Genomic DNA, 11,151 nt, shown 5'->3' with positions numbered 1-11,151 from the left:
CCTAACTTCGACAACACACTCTACGGAACATTACAGCAACTGCAGCAAACCTGCACTTATCACTACATGGCATTGGACAAAAGGGCGAGAACCCAGATGTTGCTGAATCGATAACAACAACAACAAAAACAACTTCTAAGGGCTCTGGGTGGATGATATAATTCCAGGAATTCTTTTAGATAAATAGGTGCTGTATCGTTTATACATTTAAAATAGAAAACGGCAGTTTTGTATTTGAACCTTTCTTTTACTGGCAGCCAGTGTAGTTCTTTCAGAAATCGTGGTACATGCGTCGATTTCATTTTGTTTCATTATCAATTTTGGTGCTTGATTTTGGAGTACTTGTAACTTTGATGGTTTTTAGGTCGTCAAACCGGACACAGTAGCAGTAGAGTTATCTAATTTCGATAAAAATCAGTGTCTTGACTGCTGTTTTAGTTAAATAATTTCGTACACTGCCGATTTTCTTTAGTTGAAAAAAGATACATTTGCTTAGCTGACCAATTGGGAGGACGTAGACATATCATAATCCAACTGAACCCCTAGATTTTTAAGAATTCTTTTTGAACGAATGGTGTGATTATTGATGTCAATTTGTCGTTCTGGGAGATTTCTGAAGGCTTTTGCATTCCCACTCAACATTATTTCCGTCTTGTCATCATTCAATTTGAATTTATTACTGGTCATCCATATTCTTAATTCCCGAATACACTGCTCAGGAAAGTTAACCAAAAGTGATATTTGATCGAGATCAATCGGCTTATATGTATAAAAATGATAATAATAATAATAATAATAATAATAATAATAATAATAATAATAATAATAATGATAAATTACACTTTTATTTGTTCCAGAAGGGCACTTTGGTTTACAATGGCAAACATACATACATATATAAATTCACAATAAGAAATACGTACATACATAAATACACGCATAAATTCATACATAAATACACAATATTACACAAATACAAAACAGTTTACAACAACACCACTGATGGTTGCCACTGTGCTGCGCTCTGCATTTTGCGCTAAGCTTGTTGTGTCTTGCTCAAGGACACATTCCAGTGACCATCCATCTGGTCTCCGTGTCATCGACACTTGCTTGACATTACTTGAGTCTAAACTCACTACTTACTTAGCCACTGGAGCCCCCATGCTAAGTGTCATTAGCATAAAGATGGTAATTTATGCCATATTGTCTTAAAATATCTGCAATAGGTTGTGTATACATTGTAAACAAGACAAGTCCAAGAACAGACCCCGGGGAACACCAGATCTGAGTAAAACATTATCTGAAAACGTGCTTCCAACCACAACTGCTAGTGTTCGATCTTTAAGATATTATGACTCAGAACATCGCATGACAGTACCCATTACGTCAAAAGTAGTATTTGGTCTCTCGAGTAAAATGTCATCATCAATGGTATCGAATGCAGCCGAAAGGTCACAAAAAGGAAAAAGACACACATTTCTTTCATTAATTCTTTTTAAAATATCAGTACAGACCTTATGTAACGCTCTCTCAGTACTATGGTGTGCCTTGTATGCTGACTGATAAACTTCGCTAAGGTTATTTTTTCCTTGATATGCTGTAAAACTCAATTAGGCACAACATTTTCCAGAATTTTGGAAAAAAAAGGAAAGATTTGAAACTGGTCTAAAAAAATTTAAGTCCTTTTCATCAGGTCCAGCTTTTTTCAAAAGACGTCTAATATGTTGAGTCTTAAAACAATTTGGTACTGTGCCCGTGAGGAGAGAATATGGGGGCTCACGTGGACTGGAGATAAAGGTGTTCGCCTCTCATTCAAAAGTCTCACATTCGATTCCCGGTAGCGACGGAGACGGAAACATTTTCTTCTCTAAAATTGTCTCCTTTCACCTTCTTTCCCTCTCCCTTGAACTATTCTGTCGTCTGCTTTTGTCTCCACTTTCTTCCCCCACCCCCTCACCTCCTTTGCCCCCTCCACTGGGCTCTCGACTCTTTCTGCAGCCTTTCTACTGCTACTCCTTGGCTCCTTCTTACGGCTGTCTTTCAGTCAGCCACACCCCTGATCTTCTGGTAAGAAAGATCTACACCTAGCCTTCTCGGACATGGGCGAAAAATATCGGACGTCCAGAGTGCAAGTTGCGCACGTTAAAGATCCCTTGATGGTTCAAAATCGATAAGATTTTCCCACCCGTGCAAAATTAAAAATTTCCTACCAATTGAAAATGTTCTGTGTGTCCCGTTCGATCATATGCAGTTGCGAAGCCCCGTAAAACATTTACCAAAAAAATAAAGGAGAGATTCATTTACAAGTGACCATTTTTCGTTTTGAACAGACTATGACCAGAAGTGCAAGCCCAAATTTAGAACAAAGAAAGCTCTAATCGTGAACCATGCAAGGGGGTGCATAATTGGAACGCACCACCTTCCTTCGCTTTTTGTTTGCTTTTTGACTCTGTATATTACACTTTTTCCCACCGAGTATTGCATAAAAACTGTGATATACTTTGCCTTCAAATTTTCAGTACACACATAAAGGTTTAAAAAAAGTTTTAGTAGAGGTTTTACGGCGCTCACAACTGCATAAGGTCATATGAGCACCAGAAGATTAGAGGTGTTAAGAGAGAGTAACCAACATATTAACAAAGAAGAAGGGGAGATAAGGACGATAGATGTACGAGAGAGAGAGAGAGAGAGAGAGAGAGAGAGAGAGAGAGAGAGAGAGAGAGGGGGGAGGAGAGCGAGAGAGAGTTGAGAGTGGGAGGGGAGCGGAAAGTGTTTAGGGATAAGCAGCTGCCGGTCGACCAGCATTATGTCATGTCGAAACTCGAAGTTTTGTCGAGTCATCTCCGGTTTTGTCTAGTTTTGTTTTGCTGTTGTTTTTTAATTACAAAAGATTAGCTTTTTCCCAACGCTTAAATAGAGAGGAAGCTTAGTGATAAGCTAATTATCCGCCCTGAAGTGATTTGTTGGATGGTCAAGTGACACAAACGTTTCCGAGATGATCAGTGGAAGTGTCCTCCCGTCATTTGGGGCCGCCGTATTCCTCGGCTGTTTACTTGTGACTGTATCGGGTATGATGCTTGTGTTTGTATTAACTTCGTTCAGTACATAAAGTTTGAACAGCGTGCGAATTATTGATGTTGTCTAAACTTGTGGGATCCAAGGTTGCACCTATAGCATGAGAACACAGTGAACAAAGGGCTGACATGATGAGACCTCGAAGAGGTGAGGGGGGGGGGGAGGTCACGTGGAAGATCAGTGGGGGCGTTTTCTCTTGTACCGTCTGTGTCCCTTTATGTCATTGAAACTAAGTGCATTCTAGCTGCATGATTGTACGTGTAATTCGTATGATAAAAGCGATTTCATTTTTATTTTTGTTAACCCCCTTTTAAAGCCGCCTACTTCTACCATATCTGCAAGAGACAACATGATCTGGAGGGATGCAGTATTCTGTTGGGAAGACGGAGATATTAAAATCCGGTGAAACATACTGCCCTAATTTGGGATTGAAACGTTGTTCTTTTTCGTACAACAATGAAGAACATGAATTGTAAACCTTAGACACCGAGAAAATGCTTCAGGTAAGTTAAATACTTTGGTAGGAGAAGTACATAATAGAAATGGGTCAACATAGGTTCGACAAATATATATATATACAAGCTGGGCCAACTTTCGATGAAAGGGATGATCGGTGCTTTAATATCAACTAAAAGTCATTGGCCTACTATATTTACACTCTACTGGAATGGGGGAATAAATCTTGAGAGATGCAAAAAATTAGAAGGTCTAGATCTATACTCTCAAAACAAAATGCGCCTCGCTAAATATCACTTCCGGGTTTTCTAAAATTACAGAGACAGAGGCGTCGGCCTACCAAAGCGATCGGCGAAATAAAGAAATTTAGCTTTTTGCAGCAAAACTGTCCCAAAACTGAAAAAACCAAGGGCGCCATGATCTGGAGAATATTTTAAAGACATTTTTGGCGAAAACCGCATGTCGATCGATGCAGCCATTAAAAAGCCTTTTGAATAGCAAAATTCTGCCACCACAAATAGATAATAGATATATGTGAGGCAGCGTGGTGGAATCAGGCTCTTGTCAATTTTTTGGCATATTGGGTTACTGGTATCGTTTTAACGCTTGTTCATTTGTCTTGCTTTCAATGAAAAAATTACCCACCCATCTTCAATAGAAGTGGAGATATTTTGGATTGAAGGAGGTAAAATTTGCGAGAAAATGGCCGCCAAAACTCGGTAAATTCCAAAGCTGGAGAGTCTATGGAAACTGTAAATTTATATTTTTGTGCCTTTAATCAACGTTTTCGGTGAAATCCTTAAAGGAATGTGTTTGTAAATGGACATAAAAGGTGTTGAGCCAAAAACCAAAAATTTGATAAAAATTGCTAAGCAGGGAGAAAACTGCTGTTTTCTTCGATTTCATTATTTTGACGAGAGCCTCATTCCACCACGCTGCCTCACACACACACACACACACACACACACACACACACACACACACACACACACACACACACACATATATATATATATATATATATATATATATATATATATATATATATATATATATATATTACATATATATATATATATAACCATTATTTCTTTTAGCCGTGATGAGCGAAAAAAAGCAACGTTTTAAGTAGAGTCGAACTAACATGCCCCAATTTCGTTCCCCAAGTCAACAGTATCACGTTATTTTGAAATTTCTTTGGGTGACTTTAAGCAACTTCCACCTGCCTCCTCTTATATCATCTGATTTACTCACTTTCTTGTTTAGCTGATTTTGAATTTTTACTGTAATTGTTTTGTTCTTTTGACCATGTTTTGCTTCTGGTCGTGAATCTATCCACACAATGGCCGCCTTGACGACTCAAACATGACATTCCCACGCTTTTTGTCAAATGACAATCTAGTTATGGCATTTCTCATGACAGATTTGGCGTACGGGGCAGTCTTTCAAACATTTTTTCTCTATTGGTCGGAAAATATCCAACTATACCATTTATACACCTTTAAACCCACACAGAATTCTTGTCCATGAAAAGTAAGAAACTTTCAAAATTATTATATGCATACAAAATTTCTAGGTTCCATCATCCAGTTCGAGGCCAGCTCTGATGTGGTACAAGCGAGCTTAACTCACACTCTGACGATGCGCTGTAGTTTGAAAGACACAGCACCACCATTGGCTGCGCCTGTAGTGGGACGTCGTGACGTCACAGAAACTACTGTTGACATGAAGTACGTCTCCTCAATGGTGGTAATGCGGAATGACATCGAACACGTTGCCATGGTAACCGTGCGAGAACCTGGAAAGGCGTTACTAGATCAGGACAATCTACAGGTGACGGGAAGTCTTGAAACCACCTCAGGTCATCAAGGGTGAGTTGAATTTTTTTTTCTATTGTCTGTCTCTTGTACCGATACTTTGATACCTAGATAAAAAAAAACCCAGATATACCGGTAAGATATCATTTTCTTGCGATATACACGTGTAGATAGGGTAGTCGGTTTTAACAATTCATTTCACCTCACATATTCCTAATGCTGAAAATGATCTCTTGATGGAATAGAAATAGAAGCAAAACAAGCAGACTGAGCTCGGACAATTGGTTCTTTCTTTGATATCTTTTTTTATTAGTTGTATTTCTATGTTCTTGTCTCTGTACATCCGTAAAAACAAGATAGTACACATAGTTTATTCACTGGCCATTGTAAGCACCCACGGGCTCTATGTGCCTCTCTCTTAACCTAATTTTCCCGTCCTCTTCTCTATCAAAGGGACATCTGTCCCATGTGGTGCTAACTGCCTGCTACTTCTATCAAAGTTTTGTTTTCGACAAAAGGCATTCATTGTGGTAAAACTGTGAAGCTCATCTGAGCCCTGTATCTTATAAAAAAACATTTTCGTCACACTGCCGAGAGGTTTGGCCTTATATGTGCTGGCAGGTCCCTGGCGCTCGTCTGGCAGTATCCGACCGAGAAGCAGGCTGGGACATACAAGTGTGAGGTGAACGGCATCGACCTGAATGGCCACAATGTCAGATTTTCCAAAACACTCCATGTTAACGCCACTAAGCCAACTATCGACGACTTGGTGAGTTCTGAATGTGTCACCTGCACTCATATAACAATAAAACAAAAGAACCATCAAGAAAACAATATTGTTTTCAATTACACTGACCGGCAAAAGAAAAGCAAATACAATATTTCTCAACTAAAGCTAATAAAAAAGACAATTATTGTTAGTTAATTTCCTTTTTCTGGATTTAGCCTCACACATGAGTGATGGATGCTCTCAAATGTGCTGTTGTTTATGACTTTTGTTTTGGCAAGTGTTTTAAGGCGCTTGCAACGGCATACGGTCATATGAGCGCGTGGGACATATTATTGCACATTTTCAGTTTGGTTTATATCTTGAATAATGCCCAGGTGGTGGCCGAAGTCTACTCTTATCGATTTTTAGGAACACCAAGGAACATTGTACGTGCTCAGCTTGTACATGAGACCTTCAAGATTTTTCGGCCTTATCGGAGAGAGCTAGGTGATAGACCTCACCTTCCATAAGATCAAGGGTGTGGATGAAAGACAGCAGTAAGAAGAAGCTAAGGAGTAGCAGTAGAAAGGCTGCAGAAAGAGTCAGGAGTCTAGAGGAGGAAGCAAAGGGGAGAGGTTTGGGGGGGGGGGGGCAGAAAGTCAAGACAAAAGCAGTCGACAGAACAGGGTTAGAGAGCAAGAAAGGAGGGGAAAGGAGAAAATTTTAGAGAAGAATATTTTCCGTCGTAGTCAGGTTATGAACCCTTCCCGGAACTCATTGAATGAGAAGCGAATACTTTAATCTCTAGACCACGAGAGCCCTCAAAGAGAGAGAGAGAGAGAGATAGATAGAGAGAGAGAGGGAGAGAGAGAGAAAGAGAGGGAGAATATATACATACATCATATAATTAACGTGTATGTGTGTGTGTGTGTGTGTGTGTGTGTGTGTGTGTGTGTGTGTGTGTGTGTATCTTACTCAGTGTAGTTTCATTTTCAAATATAGGCAGGACACTTGGCAACAAGATCCAAAATGATTGACCAGCTGACTTCTACGGTTAACCAGCTGACCAACGATCTGGCGGACATGCAGGCTCGTTTGGAGAACGACACACATTCACAAATCACGCAGACGGGCACACTCAGCTGTGGACACATGTCCAGTAATGGTGCTCAAAACGTTACTCAGCTGTTCGAGATACCTTACAAGAAACCACCAGTTGTTACCTTGGGGATGACAGACATACATTTTGAAATATATAGTAATTACATTTTCAAAATACAAACTTCAGTCGTAAGCGTTGATGAAAACGGCTTTACCATGTCATGCTATAAATATTATGCATATAGTGTCGACAATGTGGTAGTCAATTGGATCAGTTTTAAAAGCTGAGTTGACTACACGAGCCAAGAAATGGACCCCTTTGGACGAGGAATAAAGCTCGTACTTTCACCCTGTGATTGCATAATATTACTTATAAAATTCATGTTTCTGTTTGTAATAACTTCTCAAGTTTCTCTCTCTCTCTCTCTCTCTCTCTCTCTCTCTCTCTCTCTCTCTCTCTCTCTCTCTCTCTCTCTCTCTCTCTCTCTCTCTCTCTCTCTCTCTCTCTCTCTCTCTCTCCTTCTGTCTCTCAATGTCTCTCGCTCCCTACTCTCTCTTTCTTTATCCCCTTCTTTCTCCTCATCCATTACTCTCTCTATCTCTCTCTCTTTTCCTTTTTCTGCTTTTCTGGCTTTCTCTCCCTCCCCCTTTTTTTCTCTCTTCCTTTCTCTCTCTTGCTCTCTCAAACTGTCTTTCTTATTCTCTCTCTCCCCCCCTCCTTCTCTTTCTCTCTCTCTCTCTCTCTCTCTCTCTCTCTCTCTCTCTCTCTCTCTCTCTCGCTCTCGCTCTCTCTGTATCTTTCTGTTGCTTTTCTGTTCTCTTTGTTTTCGAAGGAAGAGCCAACATTCCAGGGTAACGAACTGTGGTAATAATAAACAGAATTATTATGGATGTGAAAGATAAATGGAACCAACCTTCTAAAATTCCCTCCAAGATAACACAATGAGTAGAAGCCAATTAGGTGTGTACTGCAATGGTTCACACACTCCGCCTTATTCAATTGTTTAGTTCGTAACTTGCTGAACTGAATTAACATCGTTGAACAATTGTAGTACACACTTAATACCGACATCTCATGTTATCTATCTTTGTGGGACTTTGAAAAACACCTCGTTACTTTTCCAAAGTATTCAGTAAAGATGGCATCGTGAACCAAACCTACACCACTTGAAGACTGCACGTCCAGTTCAAACCATTACGCCAGCTTATGATCAGGGCCGTCGAGAGCCAGGTCGGGCTCTGGGGTAGCAATCACCTTCGGGCCCCTCCTCTCCCCGGCCCCACCCACCCCCACCTGCAATTTAATAACTCAACAAATACAATGTACATAGGCATATATAATCACTTTACTGTAGCATATCTATTACATACCAACATACGCTCTCTGTCTCTCTCTCTCTCTCTGTCTCTCCCTCTCTCTCTCTCTCTCTCTCTCTCTCTCTCTCTCTCTCTCTCTCTCTCTGTCTCTCTCTCTCTCTCTGTCTCTTACACACACATCTTCACTACTTGGAAATGCATTTTGCAAAAGAGATGTTTGTATAAAAGCTAATCCCCCGTCTCCCCCCCCCCCCCCGCGCACACACCCCTGCCTCCTTTGTCTCGTCCCCCTCCATCAAGTGCTGGGTGTTTTTATTTTTCTGATTTACCGGGTAGTTAAAAATGAAGGTAAGATGAATAAACCAGTGATAGAAACTAAAATAAATTATAACGTAGCTTACCTTTTTTTCTTACTACAACAGAGTCTATGGGATTTAGCTCTAGCAAAAATTTCAATTATTGGTTCATAGTCCAATTTTCGCGCTACACTGGCCTCTATGGTCAAAATTCCAAGACTTGTGAGTCTGTCTTGACACACTGTGGACCGCAAAATGTTTTTCATCCGAGAAAGGGTACTGAAGGAACGTTCAGCTTGCGCATCTGCGAAAGGCAAGGTGCAGAAGATTCTCAACATGATTACAACGTTTGCTAACAAAGCATCTAGTTTCAGGGAATGAAGTCTGTTCAGCAACTGAAGAGGCGGCAGGACATTTTCTCCAATGTTCGCTGAATGAATCACTTTCAAATGTTCCAACTCTTGTGCAAGGTCTGCTGATGCATCCACAGCATATTCCGAGTGCAATTTGTTTGCAAGATCACGAATAACGCCGACTTCCTCTTGGAGATAATTCCATAAAACACTAAATAACGAATCGAGTTTTGTCACTGCATTATACCTTGTCGTCAAATTTCCAAGAAGGCAGTCAATGAGGTCTTAAAAATCTTCATGTTTGAATTTTTTCTCGGGATTTAGGTAGTCTGTTACATCTTCTGCCTCGTCTGCAAAAAGCTTCCTTTTCTTTTGTCGTTTTGCTGTTTCGGCGAATGCATGCTCAATCTCATCGTTATCTGCTACTAATTTGGACTCACTCAAGATTGCGTCCCATTAATCTCGCAAGCTTTTCAAATCTTTAACCGGACTATTGATATTTGCCACATCAACGTCAAGCGTCGCATCTCGTGCTTGAAACACTGTATTTCTGTGATCGATTGCAGTGAGGATTTTGAGCAAAACAGATGCCATTGTCACACATTCAAATGATGCAAAGTACTTAAAAATAATGTGGACTGGAGCTAAAAATGTTATACAGCTTTTGTACAACTCCAAAGAAAGTTATGACTGTTGAACTGCAGAATGCACGCCACACAGATTCAAACTATGACAGCCACAGGGAGAGTAGGTATGTGGCAAGTGAACACTGTCCTAAAAAGTGATCCTGTGCACCATTATTAAGACAGATCACGCATGTTGCTATCGTTGTCGTAGCTTGGCCTCAGCAGTCTGTAATTGATGTTTTTTTCATTCATTGTATCAAGGATAATTTTAGCGATGTCTTCTCCTGTTTTCTTGGTACAATCTACACATTCCTGAAATTCCTTTTCTACTTTGTAGACATTTGTATCACGCAAAATAAAAACCGTTTGCTCGACGTGTGAAGGGTCTGGTGTTGCATCAACGATATTGGAGTAATATATCGTTTCTGCTCTTTCATTCAAAATAATGTCTGTCACTCTTGATGCACAACATTGGATGAATTCATTTTGACTTTCTGGTGATAGATAGTGAACTTGTAGGCGCCTTTCTGCCTTGTCTGATTTTTCAACTTTTCTAAGATGCTCTGCAAGGAGATGATCGTAATGGCTTATCAATTCCAGAAGTCCAAGAAAGCACTACCAAAATTCTGTGAAGTTGTCAGACATACAGCTCAACTTGCAGCCAAAATATATTTTATTTCAAAGCTTTGTACAGTACTCTCTCTCTCTCTCTCTCTCTCTCTCTCTCTCTCTCTCTCTCTCTCTCTCTCTCTCTCTCTTTCTCTCTCTCTTTCTTTCTTTCTTTCTCTCCCTCTTTCTCTCTCTTTTTTTTCTCTCTCTTTTTTTTCTCTCTCTTTTCCGCGTGCTTGCGGGCCCCCCGGCATTGGCCCCCCCGACCCCCCCCCCTCTCGACAGGCCTGCTATGATGTCTTTCATACACCAACAAACCCAACGTTTGCCCAACAAAACCTAAAAGAAAAAGAAAAAGAAATAGAATACAGAGACAGGTAGGACCACTGAGATTGCTTGTTCTTTATTTTTTTCTCCTTACATTTCGCACCAACGTTCTTTTGAGCCGATCCTCCAATAAATGTTAGCCTTCTACCCCAAAATGTATGAAACATTTTTTTTTAACAGCGGAGAGGGAAAAATTCCATAGATTGACGATCAGCCACATAGTCAACAAGAGATGTTCACCTTTGCAATTATTAGTAACAATTGACTTTTGTTTTTAACCTCCCCCCCCCAGACACACACACATCTGCGTCATCTTCACGTCCATCCTTACACGAGTTTTAGAATCAGTGTCTTGGGCCCCACGCACACTAGCTCTCATTGCACGCTAGCAAGTATACAAATGAGGCATTTTCACCCCTTTGTTGCTCTCCATCGTGATAAATGAAGATTGTGTTATAGTATGCG

At 40.3% G+C, this 11,151-nt stretch overlaps 1 protein-coding gene across 1 annotated transcript; it reads left to right on the top strand.

Moving 5' to 3' along the window:
• Positions 1 to 2,940: 2,940 nt before the first annotated feature.
• LOC101858857 lies at positions 2,941 to 7,290 on the top strand (the record flags this gene model as incomplete). The annotated part of the gene is given in 4 exon segments (XM_005097665.3): positions 2,941 to 3,068; positions 5,108 to 5,402; positions 5,970 to 6,117; positions 7,060 to 7,290. Coding segments are annotated over 4 exon segments (747 nt in total), but the record flags the coding sequence as incomplete, so codon positions are not given.
• Between the last annotated feature and the right edge of the window lie 3,861 nt (positions 7,291 to 11,151).

This window comes from Aplysia californica, unplaced genomic scaffold (assembly GCF_000002075.1).
Source record: "Aplysia californica isolate F4 #8 unplaced genomic scaffold, AplCal3.0 scaffold00161, whole genome shotgun sequence".
Lineage (NCBI taxonomy): Eukaryota > Metazoa > Mollusca > Gastropoda > Aplysiida > Aplysiidae > Aplysia > Aplysia californica.
This window is presented reverse-complemented; position numbering and strand designations above follow the sequence as displayed.